Source organism: Eumetopias jubatus, unplaced genomic scaffold, assembly GCF_037043125.1.
Source record: "Eumetopias jubatus isolate StellerSeaLion01/CBP00866 unplaced genomic scaffold, mEumJub1_p1.0 scaffold_5, whole genome shotgun sequence".
NCBI classification, from domain to species: Eukaryota; Metazoa; Chordata; class Mammalia; order Carnivora; family Otariidae; genus Eumetopias; species Eumetopias jubatus.
In genome coordinates this window covers 89157116-89183057 of record NW_028274811.1, presented here as the reverse complement: position 1 = coordinate 89183057, position 25942 = coordinate 89157116, and the positions used below count along the sequence as shown (strand labels likewise).

General features: G+C 38.2%; 1 protein-coding gene across 4 annotated transcripts in view; it reads left to right on the top strand.

Moving 5' to 3' along the window:
- The window catches only part of NSD1 (nuclear receptor binding SET domain protein 1), a 146508-nt gene that overhangs the window by 39601 nt on the left and 80965 nt on the right, over positions 1 to 25942 (top strand). For all 4 annotated transcript variants that reach the window (XM_028102646.2, XM_028102645.2, XM_028102648.2 and 1 more), the window contains exon 3: positions 21807 to 21942. In XM_028102646.2, coding sequence (XP_027958447.1) covers positions 21807 to 21942 — 136 coding nt within the window. The remainder of the gene's footprint in view (positions 1 to 21806; positions 21943 to 25942) is intronic.

Below are 25942 nucleotides of genomic sequence, written 5' to 3'. Positions count from 1 at the left end.
AGTCTCTTATGTTTTCATCTTATTTTATTTTAAAGATTTATTTATTTGAGAGCAAAAGAGAGGGAGGGAGGGAGAGCACGAATGGGCGGGGAGGGGCAGAGGAGAGGAAGAGAGAATCTGGAGCAGACTCCCCACTGCGCCCAAAGCAGGGCTCCATCCTGCAGCCCATAAGATTATGACCTGAGCTGAAACCAAGAGCCAGATGCTTATCCGACTGAACCCCCCCCACCAAGGCGCCCCTATGATGTATCTGATTTGAAGAGACCAGGGACATCTGCTGTTAGTTGAATTATAGTATAGGGGTGTTGTGAGAAAAATTTGCTTGGTGAGAATTTGTAAACAGAATCCCTTCATTGAATGGGATAGTATGGTCACAATTGTGCCAAGGTTAAGTGTAGTTACAGGTACTGAAGGCTTGAAACAGACTAATGTTTCAAAATGTTTCCTTTTCTGTATCGAATGGAAAGAGCACAGACATAGAACAGACCACCCACACAGCTCTGTTTGGCATTCGGCCAGCTGACTTCCCATTCTTGAGTCTCAGATTCTATACTTATAACAAGGACATGGTAATTAATACCTGTCTCATTCAAAGGTTTGAATGAGAACAAGGTTTCTGAGGTTCAAAGAGAACAAAATATATGAATGTTCATAGCAGTTTCTGGTACTTGGGTATCTAATAAATGCTTCCTTTCTCAAGGTTGGGCTTGGGTCACTGGTCTTCGGTGTACCAGTTTCCACAATCAACCTAGCAGTTCTGCTTTCCAGCATTCATTGGGATAATTCTCTGCTTTTCCTCTGTTCTTTTCCAAGACCTCAGTGATTCCCTTTGGTCTGTTGTCCAGGCTTTCTATTTGATCTATTGTTCCTGGGATCTAGCCAGTAAGCAAGGGTCATTTCTTACTCAGTAACAATGAACTTTTTTACGATAATCTGTAGTCTTTTGCCTTAGTTTGCCACAGTCTAAAATTATAATGCTGCCAGAGATCATTTATCTAACTACTCCTTGCCTAGATTTGCTTACTTTACAGATCCCTTTTCTTCTCAGCAAAAGTTAACAGACTTGAGTTCTGACTCCCTGTGCCAGATAGAGAGGATTGGTGGGAGGAGACTTCAGGTACTCTAGTTCACTCCTTTCTTCTGTGGTTGGTGTGGTGGAGTAGGGGTCAGAAGATGCTGGCCTCTGATCCCTGCTTTTTCCTAAAGGGCTCTCAACCCTCTGGTAAGGTTGCTCTGAGCCTCTGTTTTCTTGTCTGTAATTATAAGAAAAACTGTGCTGCCTACATTACTTGGTTATTTTTGAGATTCAGGTGATACAAAACATGATAAAAGGGCTTTGACAACTAGAATACACACATGCGTTTATTAGGTTGTGTGGCAGTGAGTGTATAAATGTATACATTTATGTATACATTATACACAATATACATTATGTATACATGTAATGTATAAATGTATACATTTATAGTCGTATTTTACTTCACCATACCATTGTAGAATTGAACATTTCCTTTGTAGTTTTGAATTAAGACTGGGAAGTCAATTCTTGTAGAAGAATTGTTGCCCACTAAAAATAGCTATTATATTATTGATGACCTGTACTGCATTAAGAATTATCTTAGAGTACATTTAACATTTGTTCAGTTGATACAACCTCCTACAAATAGGAGGCAGTATTATCCCACTTTTACAGTTAAAGAAGCAAGGTCAGAGAGGTAAAATAACTTTCGAAAATCTCATAGTGGTTAGTGGTAGAACAGAAAACAATTAAGTCCCATGCATTTCTTGCATATACACAGAGCTTCTCTACACAGAACACAGCATAAAGTATAGAAAAGTTGAATTACTGAGTTGTACACCTGAAACTAATGTAATAATTGTGTGTCAACTATATTAAAAAAAGAAAAAACAAAACCCAACACACAGCCTTTCTGTTAGGCTGGAATGGAGTATGATTTGGTGTGTATAATTTCACATTTGACTATAAGCAAATGTAATGTATGTAAGGATTAAAATTTCAAAGACTTACTGATTTACAAATGCCCAGAGTAGTGTGGCTATTTATCTTCTTACCTTGCTTCTCCTGTAGTCTTGGACAAGTCATTTGTTCCCTCTGCCCCTCACATTCTTTACTTGGGGAGTATTCTGTCCCTCAGAGAGGACATTGATTTTAGTAAGTTATAATGTAAATCTTGTTATTAGATTTAAGCTAGCCAAAAAGAAAAAAATGATTTGTAAGCATATTTTGGGTTTGATAATGTTGTGACATTGTGGTCTGCGTATTCCTATCATGTGTTACAGTTTCCTTAATAAGAATGATCCAAGACAGTTGCTTAATAGCAGGGGCAATAGCTGCATCTCTAAAGTGATTAACTTGAAAGATAGTAAATAAGTGCTGCGAAAAGGGCAAGATGCTGTGGGAGTAGGTTATTTGATGAGGGAAGGGTTTGTTCAACCTGGGTCTTGAGGGAAGCATGGGACATATTTAAACAAGGCACAGTGAAGGTGTAGGGCACCCTGAGGCAGGGGGAATGCAATATGGGGAAATAGGTAGTACAAATTACACTTTGGTTAGATTTTAAGGTATAGCAAAAAGATTATGTAGGAAATAAGGTAGAGTGAACAGATTGGGGTCAGTTGATGGTGGGTCTTGAATTTTATTTGGGTATGTGGTATGTACTTTAGAGTAATAGGCATCAGAGGTTTTTTAGAAAAGTAGTAACAGCATTGGAATTGTGCTAAATTGTGTGTGTGTGTGTGTGTGTTTTAAGATTTATTTATTTTAGAGAGCGTGCATGTGAGAGGTCGGGGGAGGGGCAGAGGGAAAGCATCTCAAGCCGACTCCCTGCTGATAGATCTCATGACCCTGAGATCATGACCTGAGCCGAAATCAAGAGTTGGATGCTTAACAGACTGAGCCACTCAGGTGCCCCCTAAATTGTGTTTCTATTTAAACATTATTTTTAGGTCATTTATTTGGTATTTGAAATATTTTTTCATAAACATAGTGCTAAATGGAGGTTGAGTACCTATACTGTTATTAATTATGTAACTGAGGAAAAGTAATTGAAATCATGTAACTTTTCAAAGAAGTAACAGTGAATAATATTATAGCAACTGCTTTTTGAATTGTTACTGTGAGCCAGGCTCTTTACAACAACTTTAAGAAGACTCCAGAGAGCATATGCTTGTAACCATTACACTGTACTCTCTCTCCAAAAAATGTTGTCATACTAATAATTAAGATAAAAAAGAGAACCTTTGAATGTTGTTACTTAGGATAGAGTCAGACTTGAATAGAGGAAGGATAACAGGCTTCTAATGTCAAGGTTTTGAAATAATGCACTAGTCTCCATTCCCTGCTGTTCATGGGGAATATGTTCCAAGGCCCCCAGTGATGCCTAAAACTATGGAACCAAACCCTATATATATTTTTAATTTAAATTTTTTAAGAACCAAACTGTATATTTACAATGTTTTTCCCTGTACATACATACTTAATGATGAAGTTTAATTTAGAAATTAGGAACATTAAGATATTAACAATAATAATAAAATAGAAACTTTATAACAATATACTATAGTAAAAGTTATGTGAATGCGATCTTTAACACCTTAGTGTACCCTATTCATTTTTATTTTTTGAGTGTAGTTGATACACAATGTTATATCAGTTTCGGGTATACAACATGGTGATTCAGCAACTCATACACTATGTTACTATAAGTATAGCTACTGTTTGTCACCCTGCAACTCGATTACAGTACCATTGACTATATTCCCTATGTTAGGCCTTTTATTCCTGTGACTTAATCATTCCATAACTGGAAGCCTGAATCTCCCTCTCCCCTTCATGCATTTTGTCCATCCCACCCACTCCCTCCCTTCTGGCAGTCATCAGTTGTGTGTATTTATAGGTCGAATTGTACTTTTTTGTGTTTTATATTTTAGATTCCACGTATAAGTGAAATCGTATGATATTTGTCTTTTCTGACTTACTTCACTTAGCATAATACCTTCTAGGTCCATCCGTGTTGTTGCATATGGCAAGATCTCAGCCTGTTTTTTTATGGCTGAGTAATATTCCAGTGTGTGTGTTGGTGGGTGTGTAGAGAGATAGGTACAGATATAGATACAGATATAGATATTCCATTGTGTGTGTGAAGTTCATCAAAGATAAACTTCTTTATCGTTCATCTGTCAGTGATGTATTTATCCTTCTTCCTGTGATGATATGAGCTGATAAAATGCCTACATGATGAGGTGAAGGAAGTGATTGATAATAGGTATTGTGATGAAACAGGCTACTATTGACCTTCTGGCGATAATGTCAGGAGGAGGATTATCTGCTTCTGGCCTGAGGTTGACCAAGGGTAACTGAAACTGTGGAACGTAAAACCGTGGATAAGGGGAGACTTGTTATCAGCTAACACCTACAGTGCTTATACATTGCCACTATTGGCACTTTATATATTAATGTGTTTACATATTATCTTATTTGGTATTTTTTTATTTTTGCGAGAAAGTGCACACGTGTGCAAGCGCACAAGTCCACGAGTGTACAAGTGGGGGGAGGGGCAGAGGAAGAAGTGGACTCCCTGCTGAGCAGGGAGCCAGATGTGAGATGGAGTCCATCCCGGGACCTTGGAATTATGATCTGAGCCAGAGACAGACGCTTAACCTACCAAGCCGTCCAGGTACTCTTCTTTAGTATTTTTTTTTAAAGATTTTATTTATTTATTTGACAGAGAGATATAGCGAGAGAGGGAACACAAGCAGGGGGAGTGGGAGAGGAGAAGCAGGCCTCCTGCTGAGCAGGGAGCCCGATGCGGGGCTGGATCCCAGGACCCTGGGATCATGACCTGAGCCGAGGGCAGATGCTTAACGGCTGAGCCACCCAGGTGCCCCTTATTTAGTCTTTCTAATAGCCCTATGAAAGTAGGTACTATTGTTCCCATTTTACACATGATGCAGGTGAGGCACGGAAACAGGGCACTTTCAGATTCTTTCAAAACAATTCAGGGGATGATAATGCTGATTAAAGATTTATTTATTTATTTTAGAGAGCAGACGAGTGGGAGGGGCAGAGGGAGAGGGAGAGAGAATCTCAACTAGGCTCTGCACTGAGCGCGGTGCCCAACGCAGGGCTCCATCTCAAGACCCTGAGATCATGACCTGAGCTGAAACCAAGAATCCGACACTTAACTGACTGCACCACCCAGGTGCTCCTGAAAATGTGTATCTTTATAAAATTGTATTCATTGTATACGTGCCTTTTTATAACCTTTTTACCCACTGTACATGAGTGTATAAAATTTCTGTATAGCATTCCAATATATTGATGTTCTGTAATTTGAGCCAAGTTCCTGTCCAACATTTAGATTATATCCATTTCTTGGCTGTTTAAAAAGTAATGAGACTAAGGTACATTTAGAAGTATTACTTTTTTAGGGATGCCTGGGTGACTCAGTTGGTTAAATGTTCGACTCTTGATCTTAGCTCAGGTTTCAATCACAGGGTTGTAAGCCAAGCCCTATGTTGAGCCTACTTAAAAAAAAAATAGTATTACTCTGAACTATGCCATGTTCTCTCATCGTGTCTGAGATTTTAGTCAGTGCCCTCCTTGGATGAAGAAACGGCTATTAGCAAACTAGAAAATATTTCAACAGCTGCAGAAGAACAGCTTCAATGGCTTTGCTTATGTGATAGACTTTTAAGTTTTTCTTTCCTTTTTTTTTTTAAGATTTTATTTGTTTATTTTTGTAAGCGAGAGCGTGCCTGAGAGTGAGCATGAACAGAGGGGAGGGCAGAGGGAGAAGCAGACTCTCCACTGATCTCCACTGAGCAGGGAGCCTGATGTGGGGCTCGATCCCAGGATCCTGCGATCATGACCTGAGCTGAAGGCCAACGCTTAACTGACTGAGCCACCCAGGCAACCCAGACTTTAAGTTTTTCTTGATTGAGGAATATCGGGACTTCCCAAATGTTGGAAGAACATGAGTTATATTTAAATATTGTGGAAAATTCATTTATATAGGATCCTTTCTAAGAAAATTCTGGTTTATCTTCTGGGAATTAGGCTGGTGCAATGTAAAAGTCATTTTTACAGAGTCAGTTTGAATCCTCTCCTGCATTGCTATTTTTGGTACTAGTTTTGTGAACAGAAGCAGATGACTTAATTTCTACCTCAGTTTTTTCCTCCATACTATGGAGAAAAATACTCTTCTAGCCTATCCTTAGAAGCTGCTGTGAGTTTATGAGATTATTAAGTATTAAGTGTTCAGCACAGTGTTTGATTTTTATTGTGCACAATGTAGCTAGTTAAATCACTATACTTAGTACAGTTATTTTATTTAGCAATTCCTCAGTGTGTGATGTGGTTGAAATGCACTTTTACTTCTTTTCAATTCTGAGTTGAGGGAAATACTCTTGTGAGACTGGGCTGAAGGGTTTTTTGTTTGTTTTTTTGGTCTGTCTTTGAAGAGGGCTAGGGAACTTAGAATGATTTTGAGTACTTACATATGATTATGAATGTTTAGATTGGAAATAGCTGGGGATGTTTCTAAATTAAAGTAATAAAATATTAGAAGTGGGCTTCCATTTTTCACTTGTGCATATAGAAAGGTTGATGTTGGAGCTGAGAGAGGCTTTAGAGAAGGTTTATCTGTGACCCTTCCCAGAATTTCTAGGATTACTCGGTAGCTTTACAGAAAACCAAACTTGTTAGTGTATCCAGTGTCTAAATAGACTTATTGCAGTTCATGCCCCCATGATGAATAAATGTTGGGGAAAGAGATAATTCCATTGTACTGGAATATTTGTTTTGAATAGCCAGAGTACCCTCTTTCCAAAATCTAGATATTTGGGAGACTAATTGGTAATCTGAAGGTTGCTTAGAGAACTATAGTTTCAAAATTTAATAGTCTGTGACTAAATTATAATGTGCTGTTGCTGTCCCAAATTTAGTGGTATTACTCATTTCCAAACCAGGGAATTCTGGGGTAGACACTGATTGCTGGTCATCTTTGAAGTAAAGACCTGTAATATAGATATATATAAATATGTCATTTATTTATTTATTTTAGTATCATTTTTTTAAGACAAATGAAGGTTTTGTGGATTAAGGACCCATTAAGTTTTGACAGGTGCCTATGTGGACAAAATAAGGCATCTAATTTTGCTGCTAAGGAAATGGCCCATTGCAGCCTATTTAGGTTCAATTTAAAATGTTTTTATTGAACATGTATTTTGTCCCAGGTAATGGAGATACATGAATGGATGACACCTTGTCTTCCTCAAGTTTAGAGACTGGTGGAATAAATTATAAACTCAGTATAATGATAAGCTAAGAGATAGGCATAGGATATAGTAGAGTGGCACTTGGCTCAGCCAAGAGATAGGAGGTGATGGAAGTAAGGTGTCCTGAGGAGACCTAGGGGAAAGGAATTCCAGGCAGAAATGAGATGGAGGGATAAAGAGCATGATCTCAGAGGGGAACTGTGGACAGCTTGGTGTAAGTTTTGAGGTACGAAATGGTGAAATAGGAGATTGGAAACAAATATTATCTAGATACTAGCCTTATTTTACAGGAAGGAGTCAGCTCTTCTTACCTTTACTGTTGTTATTTCTTGGAGTTTGTTTTGAGAAATTTGTTACTAATAAATAAATTTATAAATAAAATAAATAAAAATAATTTGTTACAAAAAATTTGTTACTAATAATCTTCCTTCCCCAAGACCCCTCCACTTCTCACCCCAATCCCACCTTAGCAGCTGTATTATTTTACTTTGTTCATTTGTCTCTTCCAGAGAGACTGAGCTCTCAGAGGCCTTGTTTGTTCCATCTCTAAATTCAGTTATATGTCACTCAGAATTTTTTTTTTTTCCTCTAGTAATGACCAATAGAAATAATCCCTGAGAAACGCCTGTGTGTCTCAGTCAGTTAAGTGTCTGCCTTCAGCTCGGGTCATGATCCCAGAGTCCTGGGATCGAGTCCCGAGTCTGGCTCCTTGCTCAGTGGGGAGCCTGCTTCTCCCTCTGCTTGCTTCTCACCCTGCTTGTGTTCTCTCTCTCTCTGACAAATAAATAAAATCTTAAAAAAAAAAAAAATCCCTGAAAGTAGTCGTGCACTCAGAATATTTATAAAATGCTTAAATAGGGCCTGGTGGCTCAGTTGGTTAAGCGACTGCCTTCGGCTCAGGTCATGATCCTGGAGTCCCGGGATCGAGTCCCGCCTCGGGCTCCCTGCTCAGCAGGGAGTCTGCTTCTCCCTCTGACCCTCCCTGTCTCATGCTCTCTCTCTCTCTCTCATTCTCTCTCTCAAATAAATAAATAAAATCTTAAAAAAAATAAAATGCTTAAATATAAAGAAAAATAATTTCCTTGAAAATAAATGTTTACTGTAGAAAAATAAAGATAAGTGAGTCTTCCATAATTTTCATCTTCTAGAAATAATCACTGTTTTACCACTTTCCAAACTTAGTATAATATTTGAATGAGTGATCCAACATGAATTACTTAAACTAAATTGAATCAACTCAGCAAACATTATCTGGGCATCTATTATGTAACATGCTAGGGAGACAGAGATCTCTACTATCAAGTAACCTAAGTTTTTATAGTATTATTAAACAGTATATCCTAAAATGAGGAATAGTGGGAGAAATTAAATGACTTGTTTGGCCAGTTTTACTTGTTATATCTTTTTAACTGAATTGTGTAAAACAATTATACGATTAAAGAAAGTTTAAAAGGAAAAAAAAAACCAGAGTTCTGTATCTAACAAAGAAGATTTGTGTTTATAATACAAATTTTGTTCCCACGGTGGTAGTAACATCTTTTTTTTTTTTTTAAGATTTTATTTATTTGAGAGAGAGAGCACAAGCAGAGGGAGGGAGAGGGAGAAGCAGACTCCCCTGCTGAGTGGGGATCTCCATGCGGGACCCATCCCAGGACCCCAGGTTCATGACCTGAGCCGAAGGCAGATGCTCAACCGACTGAGCCACTCAGGCACCCCTATTTTTATTTTATTTTTTTAAAGATTTTATTTATTTATTTGAGAGAGAGAGTGTGAGCAAGCCAGAGTGCTTGCAGCGGGGAGGAGCATGGGGAGAGGGAGAGAGAGAATCCCAAGCACACTCCATGCCCAGCACAGAGCTCAACAGGGCTTGATTCGTCCACCCTGAGATCATGGCCTGAACTGAAACCAAGAGTTGGTTGCTTAACCTGTTGAGCCACATAGGTACCCCGGTGGTAGTAAGATCTTTAATAACATCTTTTTGTATTTTTTCTTCTTGATAGCATACTTTTCCTGGCTTCCCATAGTAAATTTTTAGAAGTTTTTATTTAAATTCCAGTTATTTAACATACAGTGTAATATTAGTTTCAGACATACAATATAGTGATTGAATGCTTGCATACATTATCGGGTGCTCATCACAAGTGCACTTCTTAATCTCCATCACCTATTGAAAACATCCCTCCACCCACCTCCCTTCTCGTAACCATCAGTTTGTTGGTTTGCCTCTCCTGGCTTCCCATAGTAATTTTTTTTTTTTTTGAAGATTTTATTTATTTATTTGACAAAGAGAGACACAGTGAGAGAAGGAACACAAGCAGGGGGAGTGGGAGAGGGAGAAGCAGGCTTCCCACTGAGCAGGGAGTCTGACGTGGGGGTTGATCCCAGAACCCTGGGATCATGACCTGAGCTGAAGGCAGACACTTAACGACTGAGCCACCCAGGCACCCCTTCCCATAGTAATTTTTAATGACTGTTTAATAGACCAGCAAATTGTTCTAAATTTGCTTAGCCATCTTGTAGTTTTCATTTTTGTTATTATAGTTAACAGTGAAGTGAAAATGTGTTTATAGCCCTTAGTCTTTTACCTTCTTTTTGGATTATTTCTTAGGATGTAGTCCCAGGAATGTGAGTATTGCTTCAAAGGGTATTACGATGTTGCTCTCCAGGAGACCATACTAAAATTAAATAATAGTGGTAAGTGGGACACCTGGGTGGCTCAGTCATTTAAGCATTTGACTCTTGGTTTCGACTCAGGCCGTGATATCAAGCTCCACGTCAGGCTCTGCATTCAGTGCCAGGCGTGCTTGAGAGTCTATCCCTCCCCTCCCCACCTTTGTGTGCTCACAGCCTTGCACCTACTCTCTAAGATAAATAAATAAAATATTTAGAAAAAAGATAATAGTGATGTTATTTCTAAGAGCTTGACTGTTTCATTTTTTTTTCTTCTTTTCTTCCCCTCAAGAGAGAATATGAATAGAATTGGGGAGTCTGTTGGTCAAGCAATTCCATTAGAGATTAAGAAGAATCCTTACCTATTTCTGTGCCTCAGACCTTAGTCTCAGATACCTTTCTCTGTCTGTTCTCACTTTGTTGATCTTTTATCTGGACCCACGTTTATATCCCTAGCTTGGATCTTTTCTTGGGACTCCTGAATCATATATACAGTGGCTTTTTTTTTTTTTTTAAGATTTATTTATTTTTTAGAGAAAGAGCCCAGGAATACATGGGTATGGAGAGCGGCAGAGGGAGAGAATCTTCAAGCGGACTCCCTGTTGAGCAAGGAGCCTAATGTGGGGCTCAGTCTCAGGACCCATGAGATCATGATCTGAGCTGAAACCAAGAGTCAGATACTTGACCGACTGAGCCACCCAGGTGCCCCTACAGTGGCTTTTTGGGGCATTTTTCACTAGGTTGTGAAATGGAGTTTTGCACTTGTTCAAAACCAAATTTCAGCTGCTTCTACTCCAAACCTGCTTCTCCTGTAGTTTTCTCAATTTTAGTAAGTGGCAATTCCATCTTTCCTGTATTTAAGACCTAAGCTCTCAGACTGATCCTTATTCTCTCTTTTTGTAACATCCATGTCCAGTCCATTAGCAAATTTCATTGGCTTTGTCTACTTCTTGCCCCCTTCACCATCCTAGATTGGTTCACATAACTGTTTTATCTCATCTGAATTATTATTGCAATAACTGAAGGTCACTCTGATTCTACCCTGACCCCCTAAGGCTGTTTTCAGTTTGGCCCTCAGAGTGATCCTATTAAAACATGAATTCTTCAAAGACTTTTATCTCACTCATAGTAAAAGAGCATAATAAGACCTATGTCATCTCTCCCTGAATCATTTCTTTGACCTCATTCCTTCCTCTTCTCTCTTTCTTACTGTGTTCCAGCCACATGGTTTTTCTTGCTATTCTTTGAAAAATGCCAGCATATGTTCCTTCCTCTTGATCGTTGATGGGGTATTTTATCATTTAGTTCAAAATATTTTCTGATTTTCATTATGATTTGTCCTTTGACCTAAATGATTATTTAAAAGTATACTTGTTAATTTCCAAACAAATATTCTCAGTATATTTTTGTAATTAATTGCTAACTTAATTACATTGTGGACAGGAAATATGTTCCATATGATTCCAGTCCTTTCAAAATGGTTGAGATACATTTCATTTGCTCAGGACATGGTGAATATTTATAAATGGTCCCAATGCTTGAAAAAAGGTATATTTCACAATTAGAGTGAAGTAGTTTACATATATCCATTAGGTCAGTTTTATTATTTGTATATTGAAATTTTTTCTGAACCCTCAGTGACTTTTTCTTTATGTAAATTACTGAGAGAGCTTTATTTGCACTATGACTGTAATGTTATTTTTTCTTGTAGTTCTGCCAGTTTTTGTGTATTTTGAGGCTCTGTTATTAGAGGCATAAAATTTTATTTTTTATTTTTAAAAAATTTTTTTAAAGATTTTATTAATTTTTTTGACAGAGAGAGACAAAGTGGGAGAAGGAACACAAGTAGAGGGAGTGGGAAAGGGGGAAGCAGGCTTCCCGCCGAGCAGGGAGCCTGATACGGGGCTCGATCCCAGGACCCTGGGATCATGACCCGAGCCAAAGGCAGACGCTTAACAATTGAGCCACCCAGGAGCCCCTAGAGGCATACAATTTTAAATATTATCTTTTTGGTCAAATGAACAGCAACATTTATTCCACTTTAATTAGCCATATATTTGTGTTTAAATTTGCTGTGTTATTTGCTCTTTGGTTTATTTTTCTTTTTCCCCTTTGCTGCCTTTTTTTGGTTTTAAATTATTTTTTTATTGTTCCTTTTATGCTCCTTCCACCCTAATGCAAGTTTGGAAATTACATATTTGGTTTCTTTTCATCTATAGGTTACTCTAGAAATTACAAGCCTCCCTAACTCATCAGTAATTAAAATTCCCATTACCTTCCTCCCTGACAATACAAAGAATTTAAAACGCTTTATTTCTTAAAAAAAAAAAATAATGCTTTATTTCTTCCTAATTGTATACAAACCCTAAGAACACTTAAACACTTTAACCCTACTCCACTTATAGAGGAGTTCCAGTTGTGGAATGAATAAATCGTGGGAATAAAAGGCACAGCATAGAGAATACAGTCAGTGATACTGTAATAGCTCTTCATGGTGACATATGGTAGCTACACTTGCAGTGAGCATAGCATAGCAAATAGACTTGTCCAATCACTATGTTGAAACTAATGTAATATTGTGTGTCAACCATATTCAAAAAACACAAAAGAACACTTTAGGGGCGCCTGGGTGGCTCAGTTGTTAGGCGTCTGCCTTCGGCTCAGGTCATGATCCCAGGGTCCTGGGATCGAGCCCCACATGGGGCTCCCTGCTCAGCTGGAAGCCTGCTTCTCCCTCTCCCACTCCCCCTGCTTGTGTTCCCTCTCTCGCTGTCTCTTTAAAAAAGAAAAAGAAGGGCGCCTGGGTGGCTCAGTTGGTTAAGCGACTGCCTTCAGCTCAGGTCATGATCCTGGAGTCCCGGGATCGAGTCTCACATCAGGCTCCCTGCTTAGCAGGGAGTCTGCTTCTCCCTCTGACCCTCTTCCCTCTTGTGCTCTCTCTCATTCTCTCCCTCTCAAATAAATAAAATCTTTTTAAAAAAAGAAAAAGAAATACTGTATATTTTGCGGTTTAGTAGAATATTTTTCAGATGCTGTTAGGTCTAGTTGGTTTATAGAGCCATTTAAGGCTTTTGTGTCTTTATGGATTGTCTAGTTCTCTCCGTTACGGCAAGTGGGTTTTGAAATCTGTTATTGTTTCTCTTTTTTACATTTATTTCTGTCAGTTATTGCTTCATGAATTTGGGAGTCTGGTTTCATGCATGGTGTTTGTAATTGTTATACCTTCCTCTTTGATGTTTTTATCATTATAAAATTTTGATCTTTTTCTCTAGTAACATTTTTCCTTTAAGTATATTTTATGTGTTGTTAATGTAGAGGAGAAGCCACCCCACTCTGTTACTGTTTGCATAGTACTTCTTTTCCAGTATTTTGCTTTCAACTTCTTTTTTTAAAAAAATTTATTATTTATTTATTTGAGAGAAAGAGCGTGAGAGTGCTAGCACCTGCATGAGCAGGGGGAGAGGTGGAGAGGGAGGAGGAGAGAATCTGAAGCAGACTCCTCACTGAGCAGGGACCTGAGTCGAAATTCCTGATCAGATGCTCAACTGACTGAGCCACCCAGGCACCCCTCTTTCAGCTCCTTTCCTGACTGATACAAAGTGTCTTCTTGTAGACATCATATAGTTGAATCATATTTTTTATCCATTCTGCCAATTTCTGTCTTTGAATTGTAGTTTTAAATACATATACATTTTATCTAAGTAGTGATAAGGTAGGATTGCTGTCTGCCATTTTACTATTTTTTATGTTTCTATTCCTCTGATCCCGTTACTACCTTCTTTTATATTAAATAGATATTTCCTAGTGTAATATTTTAATTTCCTTGTTATCTGTATGATAGCATCCCTCCCCAACCCCAAATACACAGAGTATTTTCTTAGTGGTTGCTCTGGTTAAATAGTCAAGATTGCAACTAAAATCTTAATTTATTATGTGGATTGTATTAATATCAAGTTAATTTTAATAGTAGTAATAAAACTTGGCTCCTTTATTGGTCTTTCACATCTCCATTGTCATTTTATTGTCATACAGATATATTTTTATATATGATGTGTGCCCATCCACACACTTAGAATTCTTGTTTTACACAGTTGTCTTTTAAGTCAGATGTGAGAAAAGTGTTGTAAACAAAAATATATTTTACTGTCTTTTGTATTTATCTCTTTTTTACCTTTACCATGTTCTTTATTCATGTAGATTTGAGCTATGTCCATTGTCCTTTAGCTAAAGCCGAAGAACTCTATAATATTTCTTGTAGGGCAGATTGGCAAAGGACTCCCCTTGAAATTAACTTGAAATACATGCTTAAATTTTTTTTTTTAAGTAATAAAGCATAGCATATTAATCAGTTTGACTAATTGGATCAAGATAGACAATAATTATTGAACATATACTCTTTGCCAGGTACTGGGCTAAGTGTTGCGCATGGAGGTAGTATGGGAAGTCTCTTTTCTCTGTTTAGGTGATTATAGTCTCTGAGGTCCTACTGTGGGCTTGGTGCTGTGTAGACTTTTAGAGAAGCTTTGAAATTATCAAATGATAATGAAATCATTAGTGCTTTTGTAAAGTGCTTTTGTAAACAGGAATGTAAGATTATCTGTATTTTTATTTTATTCATTCAGTATATTATTTTTTCATTTTTTAAAGATTTTATGTATTTGAGAGCGCGAGAGAGAGCATGAGCAGTGGGGAGGGTCAGAGGGAGAAGCCGACTCCCCATGGAGCAGGGAGCCCGATGCAGGGCTCTATCCCAGGACCCTGGGATCATGATCCAAGCCAAAGGCAGATGCTTAACTGACTGAGCCACCTAGGTGCCCCCACTCAATATATTATTAAAGGAACATCACTGTGAGTTTTATGTAATCTCTTACCTTTGGTGTCCTATTTGTAAAATAGTGGAAATACCTGTTTTTATCATCAGAATAAGGGAGTCACTTTTGACTGGGTAGAAAAGGTGAAATTCCAAAGTAAAATTCAGATAGCTCTGTACATTGTAGTTGTTAGTATAACCTTTAAAACTTGGTATGTTAAATCAGGTTATTAAAAATATTCATGAGGAACTTGAGTGGCTCAGTTGGCTAAGCATCCAACTCTTGATTTTGGCTCCTATCATGATCTCAGAGTCTTGATATGGAGCCCTGAGTTGGGCTAAGCACTGGGCATGGAGCCTGCTTAAGAATCTCTCTCTCCCTCTCCATCTACTGCCCCCACTTACCCCCCTCTTGCACACATTGTGTGCTTTCCTCTCTCTCTCTCTCTCTCTCTCTCTCTCTCTCTCTCAGAAAAAAAAAAAGGAAAACAAGAACTGAGTCCTAGAGTTGGCAGTAAGTTCTGTGATAACATCCCTAGGTCTTTACCTCAAGTTCTGTATCACTGTATATTCTTTAAAAAGTTGTTTTAGGGGAACCTGGGTCGCTCAGTCGGTTAAGTAGCTGCTTTTGGCTTGGGTTGTGATCTCAGGGTCCTGATCTCAGGGTCCTGGGATCGTGTCCCGTGTCGGACTCCCTGCTGGGTGGGGGAGGAACCTGCTGCTCCCTCTCCCTCTCTGCCTGCCTCTCTGCCTTCTTGTTCTCTCTCTGTGAAAAAAATAAAATCTTAAAAAAACTTTTAAAAGTTGTTTTAGAAGATAGTTTGTCGTACCTGTACTCATCCATGTATTGTACACTTAAAATTTGTTAAGAGGATAGATCTCTGTTATATATTCTTACCAGAATAAAATTAAAAAGAAAAAAAAAGATACTGTTGTTCTGTGAGTTAGCTGACTTTAAATACTTTACTCAACTCTTAAATTTTGGATATGCATGTAAAGATATTGGTGACCAAGGACATCTGTGGTAATGCTCAATTAACATTAAAATAGCAATTTAAGTTTTATCCCATACAGCCCAAGAACATACCTGGACCACCTGAGCTTATTTTATCTTAGAAATGCAGTCTGGTTTATACCTTTGATTAAAATTTCATTAGTGGAAGTCCTTAAAGATAATATCTAAGGTGTCTTCTAACCATAACTTTTGGCTAAAGAGCCACTTCTTGATTGTTACTGAAGTAGAAGTATCAGTCCTTTAAAAATAGTAGTGACAAGCTTATACAGGAAAGTTTACTGTTGAAATGATAAGTTACTGTCAATAAAAGAATGGAAATGGAGATTTTGAACCGAATTGGTTTTTAGATTTGCTTTAAACACTTTGAAAACAAATTCTGGTTATATTTATTCAGTTAAAATTGGAGGAAAAAGTGTTAGTTAAAAAAAACATGGTCTTTGGGCGCCTGGGTGGCTCAGTTGGTTAAGCGACTGCCTTCGGCTCAGGTCATAATCCTGGAGTCCCAGGATCGAGTCCCGCATCGGGCTCCCTGCTCATCGGGGAGTCTGCATCGCCCTCTGACCCTCCCCCCTCTCATGTGCTCTCTCCCTCAAATAAATAAATAAAATCTTTAATTAAAAAAAAGTGGTCTTTAAAATTAATCAGGTTTATAAGACTTTATTTATTTGACAGAGAGGGAATACAAGCTGGGGGAGAGGGAGAGGGAGAGCAGGCTTCCCACTGAACAGGGAGCCCAATGTGGGGCTTGATCCCAGGATCCTGGGACCATGACCCGAACCGAAGGCAGACATAAACGACTGAGCCACCTAGGTGCCTCAGAATTAATCAGGCTTAATCTTAGTCTTTCTTACTGTGATTTAACCTTTTTGATCCTCAGTTTATCTGCAAATTGGAGATAATGCCATTTCATAATGTGAAGATTAAGCAAGATAATCTATGTATATTGGTTTTCTAGGGCTGCCATAATAAAGTGCCCAAAGTGGGTAGCTTAAACAACAGAGATTTAATAGTATCACGGTTTGCGGACTAGAAATGCAATGTCAAGTTATTTTTTCCTGAGGGCTTATGAGAATATGTTCCATACCTCTCCTAATGTATAGTTGCCTCAGGAGTTCCTTGGTTTTTAGAAGGTGTCTTCCTTGTGTCTTCATCATCTTCCCTGTATGCATGTCTGTCTCTCTGCTTCCAAATTTTTCCTTTTTATAAGGACACATTTATTTTGGATTAGGAACCCACCCTAATTGATTTCATCTTGATTATTTCAAAGACCCTATTTCCAAATGAGGTCTCATTTACAGATATTGTGGGACATACTTTTGGGTGAGCACAGTTCAGCTCAATAGTTACATAAAAAGGCTTAGCACCAGTATATTTCTTCCAGCTGGACATATAGAGATATTAGGAAGAACCATTCTGAAATATGCGTATCCTGCCAGTCTAAGCTCAGATGACATTTCTTCACTTGAGTCTTCCCTGATATCTTCAAGTGTCTTGGGATCAGGAATTCATCATTGTGTCTCTTATTGAGCTTTCTATTGTGGTTGTTTAGTGAGTTTGTATGTAGTTGAATTATGGGTTTAACAATTTGGTGTATTTGGGTGTCTTTCTTTCCAAGGTGAAGTATTTAAGCTCTTCTGAAGACAAGAGTCATATTTAAAAAGAGTATCTTTTCCTTATTCTTATTTTCTTTACTTCATAATTGGAGGCCTCGCTTTGGTCTGGAATTCTTGCCTGTGTCTAATTTTTTATGTGTTAAAGTCCGTTGGATTTGGTTATTGTTGTCCATTAATAATAGTATTGACAATATGTATTTGTATAGACATTATTTTCCAATGGGTTTGCATATAGTGTAGTATTTGGTCAACATGGTAAATCAGTCAAGACAATCTGGAGAGGGTACCTGCCTGGCTCAGTCAGTAGAGCACGGGACTCTTGATCTTGGGGTTGTTTGAGCCCCATGTTGGGTGTAGAGATTACATTTAAAAATCTTAAAGAAACAACAACATGGAGATAATAAATGTTTCAGGTTTGTGAAAATCTTTATCCATGATACCATTAATTTAATGAAACTATTTTTTATTCATGTTTCTCTTTGATGTTATATATATATGTATTATTTTTTGTTTGTTTTTTGTTTTGTTTTTTAAAGATTTTATTTGTCAAGAGAAAGCATGAGAGTACAAGGGGGAGCGGCAGGCAGAGGGAGAAGCAGGCTACCCACTGAGCAAGGAGCCTGATGCAGGACTTGATCCCAGGACCCCAGGATCATGACCTGAGCCGAAGGCATATGCTTAACTGACTGAGCCACCCAGGCGTCCAATATATATATATATATTTTTTAATTTTTTTTATTTGAGAGAGTGTGTGAACAGGGGGAGGGACAAGGGGAGAGGGAGAGACTCTCAAGCAAACTTCTTTCTGAGCATGGTGCCCACCTTGGGGCTCGACTCGGGGCTCAATTCCACAGCCCTGAGGTCATGACCTGAGCCAGAATCAAGAGTTGGATGCTTAACTGAATGAGCCACCCAGGCGTGTCCCGACTTTATCTTTTTAAATCATTTCATTTTGAGCATGATTTCTAAATGGTTGGTATATTGTATGTGTGGGTGTGTATTACATTTTCAGTATTCCATAATTTCATCTGCACTTTGCATATTTCCTTGAGTTGTCAGCATAATTCGTTTAACAGGTCTCTTGTTGGATGTTAAGTTTTTGTTGTCATAAGTAACTGCTTGAAATATTTTTCTGTAATTCTGCTTGGTTGGATTATTTTCTTCTGGTTACAATATTAGGAATAGAATTATTGTTTTCATTTTGATGGTTCATAGTAGAGAGCAGATGTTCCTTTCCTGATTCTATGGCTTAGGAAACTGAGGCTGCATTAAGTGACTCATTTAAGATGATGTAATTTGTGTTGGAGTTAGAAGACAGAATTCATTGATGCTTTGTCTGGTTGTGTGATTCAGCTTCTGGCTTTACCTGATAATACTCATGTTCCTTCCTTGCTGTCTACTGAAAGTATGTTTTTTAAAAAAATTATTGAGGGGCGCCTGGGTGGCTCAGTCGTTAAGTGTCTGCCTTCGGCTCAGGTCATGATTCCAGGTCCTGGGATTGAGCCCCGCATCGGGCTCCCTGCTCGGCAGGAAGCCTGCTTCTCCCTCTCCCACTCCCACTGCTGGTATTCCCTCTCTCGCTGTGTCTCTCTCTGTCAAATAAATAAATAAAATTTTTTTAAAAAAATTATTGAAATATAGTTGACTTTGAAGGCATGTGTTTTATGGCTATACTTTCTGATAATATAATCATTTTGTTGGAGTAATATGAGGGGAAGAGTGAACCAGTATCATGTCATAGATTATGACTTAATTTGTCATAAAGAATTAACAATCATGGGGTTTTTGTTTTAAATATTTCATTCATTTATTTGACAGAGAGAGATATAGCGAGAGAGAGGGAACACAAGAGGGGAGTGGGAGAGGGAGAGGCAGGCTCCCCGCTGAGCAGTGAGCCCAATGTGGGGCTTGATCCCAGGACCCCGGGATCATGACCTGAGCTGAAGGCAGATGCTCAACGACTGAGCCACCCAGGTGCCTCCAGTCATGGGGTTTTATTATTACTGGATTAGTCAGTGGTTGAGAGTTTGCCCAGGTTTGAATTAAGGCTCTGCCAACTTATTAAATACCATATGACCTTAGACACACAGTAAAATAAATAGTAATACAGTATCTACCTTAAGAAGATTAAAAAAGGAACAGCATCTAGCACATAGCAAACATCAAGTAAATGTTAGTTAATATGTTTAGAGTAATTTAGGACTTGAATAAATAAGCCAATACCAGTGATTGCCAAATAAATTAAATGATCATAAATTGTGTCAGAAATTTATGGGAACCTACTCAAATTGTAGTTTTCAGTACAGGCAAATAAAAAAATTGTTTTCAGGCATCTGGGTGGCCCAGTTGGTTAAGTGTCTGCCTTTGGCTCATGACCCCAGAGTTCCTGGGACGAGTCCCTCATCAGGCTACTTGCTCAGTGGGGAGTCTGCTTCTCCTTCTGCCTGCAGCTCCCCTTGCTTGTGCTCTCTCTCTCTGACAAATAAAAATCTTAAAAAAAAAAAAAATTGTTTTCCCATCCTGTCTTTGTATCTTGGTTTTAAAGTTTCAAAGCCAACTAACTAGTTTTGAAGTCCTATTTTTTTCCTGATGACTTAACAAACTGGTAACAGGCAAAAATAGTCTTTTTTTTTTTTTCTTTAAAAGAATAAAATGTAGGGTGCCTGGGTGGCTCAGATGGTTAAACGTCTGCCTTCAGCTCAGGTCATGATCCTGGGGTCCTGGGATCGAGTCCCACATTGGGCTCCCTGCTCGGCGGGGAGCCTGCTTCTCCCTCTGCCTGCCGTTCCCCCTGCTTGTACTCTCTCTCTCTCTAATAAAAAATAAAAAATCTTAAAAAAGAGAAAATGTAGTTTGTCTCATTTCCTAGTAACGCTATACTTACAGAACTAATCACAATATTTTCAATGTGATTCATAGGCATTCTATAAAATTTAATTTCTGTCTGAAAACAGTCTTAAAGTTTAATGGGTAACTTATAAATCATTGAATTGAGCCCAATCCTTTGATATCCCTGCAGTGGGGCAATATTCATCATTCATTTGAATGATTTCAGTCAGTTCATCTAGCATATACTTTATTGAATGCTTAATCCGTTTTAGTATTAACAAGGGAAGATTGAGTCTGACGGAGGATCACCAAGCCTTTTTCAATACATAGCGCTTAGAGAAAACCATAGTTATTTGTATGTCTCCTTCAAGTAAATGGAAGAGGTTGATCTTTGTTTAAGTACCCTGGGTGTTTCTTTTGGCTACTACCCAGGAACATCTCAGTACACTTGCAACTCCTTTGTGTGGTGCATACCATGTGGGAAGCTCAGTCCTACTAAATACAGAGCTGTGTTCATTTTAAGGCAGGAGGTCTGCTTATGGTGTGTTAAAGGCATGGCCATGGATTTAGAGTGGAGATGGAGGATGTTGTATTGCAGATCAATTAGGGATATTGATTTTGGGGAAGAGATGCAGCCAAAGTCTCTGCATTAGACAATTCCAAGGAGCTTGATTCGTATTGAACTTATTCTGCATGAATGGTGTTCCTTGGAGTTGTGCAGTATACTGTTCTGTAGGTCCTGGAAAAAGTCCAAGTCAGTTGCATTGATATTACTAGGGTCTAGCCTGTAGCTTTCAGGATTATTTCATTAGAGCTATTATTGTTAATTAATAGGAATGTCTGTGTTTGAGAAGGATGTAGAATATCACCTGTAGAAGAGACCACAGTCTCCCTGCACCCCCACCCCCCATTTTATTGAGATATAATTGACACATTGTATTGGGAACATAGACTCTTTTTTTTTTTTTTAAGATTTTATTTATTTATTTGACAGAGAGAGAGACTGAGAGAGGGAACACAAGCAGGCAGAGTGAAAGAGGGAGAAGCAGGCTTCCCGCCGAGCAGGGAGGCCGATGCGGGGCTCGATCCCAGGAAGCTGGGATCATGACCTGAGCTGAAAGCAGACGCCCAACGACTGAGCCACCCAGGCGCCCTGGGAACGTAGACTCTTGACATTGTTCATAAATTCTTTTTATAATCCACCCCCTCCCCCTGACGCCATGTTGTGTTGTAATCTAAGGACTAGGGCAAAGATATCTTTTCCTGGGGATGATTGTTTCTTTTTTCAGTTTTTAGCTATTTTATTAATGAAAATAATTTATTTTCTCCATGAACGTAGGTAGATTGCTTATATAAAACAAATATAAATATAGAGCTACTACTTTATAAAGGGCTGTATTATAAACATTAAGACAAAATGATTCAGTTGTACTTGCTTTGTACTTGTTAAGTGGAATGTTTTTATATAGATTTCTGTAGAATTCTGCTTTCTCAGAAGGCTAATAAAAAAATGGTACACTGTTTCAAAAGGTTTTGATTCTTATTGATGCCCCGTTTTGTCTGTCTAAAGTGTCAACCCAAGAAAAAGTCTACGCCACTGAAGTATGAAGTTGGAGATCTCATCTGGGCAAAATTCAAGAGACGCCCATGGTGGCCCTGCAGGATTTGTTCTGATCCGTTGATTAACACACATTCAAAAATGAAAGGTAATACTAGTAGTTGATTATACATGGTAAATAACTTGTAGTTGCCTTTAGTGTAGCCTAATTTTTGTTGCCTTAAGTAGTAATACATTTTTACTTTTGAGCATTTGGTGAATAAATTGTTATTAATGTATTTTTACCATTTTGAATTTTTTTAGTTTTATGATTTATGATTTTATTTTATGATTGTCACTCTATAGATGCCAGGAAAATGTTAGCTTTATTACCTAAAATTTACATTGTCTAGAATCACTTTTCAGTATATTTAGGTTTTTCTACCTCAGTCTTCAGGTTTGTATCATTGCTCTTAAGTTTTAAAGCTGAAATAATTATAAAGAATCCTTTGAATTTTGAACTGTAAAATCTTGATTTAGTGCATTCCCTTTAATAACTGTAGTATGTTTCTTACTTGGTTCTATTTGAATCTCAGGTATCCTTAAAATGCTGTAAGCTAGGGACTAAAACTTGATCTTTTTTTTTTTAAGATTTTATTTATTTATCTGAGAGAATGAGAGAGAGAGCATGAGAGGGGGGAGGGTCAGAGGGAGAAGCAGACTTCCCCGCTGAGCAGGGAGCCCGATGTGGGACTCAATCCCGGGACTCCAGGATCATGACCTGAGCTAAAGGCAGTTGCTTAACCAACTGAGCCACCCAGGCGCCCTAAAACTTGATCTTGAGCTGCCTTTTTTCTATTAAGATGTTTTGTGATTTAATATGTGTATTTTAGTTTTTGACTAGGTCATATATTCATAATATTCTAAAAATCAACTCCCTCCTTTTCTCTGACATGCCCCATTCTTTACCCTTCTTTTCAAAGAGTAAGCAGTTGTTTTTAATGTTTGTTTCTAAAGTATTTTTATGTACATCCAAGTATATATTCTCATCTTTTTATTTTAACACAAAAGTAGCATATTTTTTGGATGTTCTACATTTGAGAGGTTTTTCCATGTTAGTGCATTGAAGACTTTCTCTTTTTTATTACAGCGGCATAGTTTTCCACTTTTTGATTATGTTATATATAACCATTTTCCTGTTGATGGATATTTAGGTTGTTTTTGATTTTGTGTTGTGAAGTCTCTATATACATATTTATATACATACGTATATAACATAAATATGTTTCTGTGTACACAACAGTGGTGTAAAGAATAACTTTCACATATACATGTATCAAAAGTGGGATTGCTAGATTTGATTTCATATTTCAAATATTGAATATTGAGGTACCTGTCTGCCCTGTTTCTCATGAGTCAAGAATGTGATCACACCAAAGAGCAAGTGCCATTGCTGACTGGAAAATACCATGTTTTGTTTTCAGGCTATAAAAAGGTTAAAACTCTTCTTCCCAGAAAGGGTGAATTTATATAGCTTCCTACTGAAGAAATGACAAAATATGGTAAAATGGATCTATTTAACCTTACAGCTAGTTATTTCATAATACCTTTTCCATTTTCTTTTTAGCATTTTTCACTTTTGTTTTCATTTCCCTATAGTTTATGGCAAGCTATAGTCAGCCAAGTTCTGGAAAGCCTAATAGTAGTTACCTCTCCATTTTTCTTTGAATGTGCTCCTTTTCCTCCTTATCTCCTTCATAGCACATAACCTGGTGGAATTACTGGTCTTGCAATTACTGGTCTTGCCATTGACACGTGCCAATAGTAGGAATTTTCATATAGACTGCTGTCAAAGTAATCCTGCTCCCCCTCACGCTGAAACTATGACCAGTATTAATGTTTGACTCTTTCTGTGGCATTGTAATTTTCCCCTCCAGCTTTTTATTTTGAAAGTTTCAAACCTATAGACAAATTGAAGAGTAACACAATGAACACCCATATGTACTTTACGTAGGCGCAGCAATTACTACTTTGTACTAATTATTAGTTGATATCAGTGAAAAATTAAAAATTACAGTGCAGTGTTCGTATCATTGTGATTATCCATGTTTGTTTTCTTAGCAAAGCCAAATATTTCAAATGGTGTTAGAAAACCCAAGTTTTTATAAAATCACTTTTTAAAGTCATTATTTACTTTTATTATACAAGGTGCATATAATTTAAAAAAGTCAACTGGTTAATGCTACAGGCTTTGCTTGGAAAACAGTCTGCTGTGGCTATATCCCTCTTTCTCAGAACCTTTAACTCTGTCAGCTGGATCTTTTGATATTTACCTCTGTATCTCAAAATTCCATCCTTCTAAATTACTTTTTACTTTTCACTATAGAAGTTGTGGATTAGTCATTTCCATCCTTGCGTTGGGCCTAACCTCCCACCTACCTCCGACATCCTGCTAGCTTACCTGTTATAATTTTGGTTAGGAATTCAGTGTGTATGTTATCATGTTAACAGTGTACACAACTTAGCCATGTGGTATCTAGTACTTTCTATGCCCTCAGAACCTTTTGATTTTTCTGCAGTTATCTGTGTGTGTGTGTGTTGGTGAAGGAGAGGGTTCTTAGTATTTTATGATTCATAGTAAAACTCTCCCAGTTTTAATTTTTTCCACATGATCTGATAGGTTGGTAATTTGTCATTTTCTGTTTTGTTTTTGTTTTTGTTTTAAGAGTGGGAGAGGGCGGGTAGAGTGGCAGAGGGAGAGAGAGAATCTTAAGCAGCCTCCATGCCCAGTTTGGAGACTGATGCAGGACTCAGATCTCACAGCCCTGAGGTCATGACCTGAGTTGAAATCAAGAATGGGACGTTTAACTGACCGAGCCACCCAGGTGCTCCGGTAATTTGTCATTTTCATCATCTTGAGGAAATCTCACCTGGAGCCTTGTGCTGTTGACCCTTGAACAACACAGGTTTGAATTGTGCGGTCCTTATATAATCTATACACAGATTTTTTTCAGTAAATATACTACAGTATTGTAAATGTATTATCTCTCCTTATGATTTTCTTTTTTTTTTTTATTTATTTTTTTGACAGAGACAGCGAGAGAGGGAACACAAGCAGGGGGAATGGGAGAGGAAGAAGCAGGCTTCCCACAGAGCGGGGGAGCCTGATGCGGGGCTCAATCCCAGGACCCTGGGATCATGACCTGAGCCGAAGGCAGATGCTTAATGACTGAGCCACCCAGGCGCTCCTCTCCTTACTTTTTTCTTAATAACAATAATAATGTGTTTTCCTTATGATTTTCTTAGTAACATTTTCTTTTGGGCACCTGGGTGGCTCAGATGGTTAAGCATCTGCCTTTGGCTCAGGTCATGATCTCCAGGTCCTGGGATTGAGCCCCGCATCAGGCTCCCTGCTCAGCGGGGAGTCTGCTTCTCCCTCCCCCTTTGTCTCTCCCCCTTCTTGTGCTCTCTCAAATGAATAAATAAAATCTTTAAAAACAAAACAAGTCCATCATCACAAAAATACCACTATAAAAAAATAACATTTTCTTTTCTCTAGCTTACTTTATTTTAAAAATACAGTATATAATACACAAAACGTACAAAATATGTGTTAATAGACTGTTTATGTTATTGGTAAGGCTTCTGGTCAGCAATAAGCTATTAGTAGTTAAATTTTTGGGAACTCAAAAGTTATATGCAGATTTCAACTGCACAGAGAGTTGGGACCCCTAACCAACCCTCTGCCCCCTGCTGCCACTGGATTGTTCAAGGGTCAACTGTATATTCCTTCAATTTATACTAGTCACATTCTCTGTCTGAATAGCTGTTATCTTGGAGATTCCCTTCAGCTTTCTCTCTCTCTTTTTAAGATTTTATTTATTTATTTGACAAAGAGAGCACAAGTAGGCAGAGCGGCAGGCAGAGGGAGAGGGAGAAGCAGGCTTTCCACTCAGCAGGGAGCCCTGCGTGGGGCTTGATCCCAGGGCCCTGGGATCATGACCTGAGCCGAAGGCAGATGCTTAAGCAACTGAGCACCCAGGCACCCCCCCCTTCAGGTTTCTCTTGATAAATTCTGTCTTCCTTGATTTTGGTTTACTCACTCATTTTGAATATACAGCAAGTCCTTCAATAGTTTCGTGAGAAAGGGCATATGGAACCAAATTTTT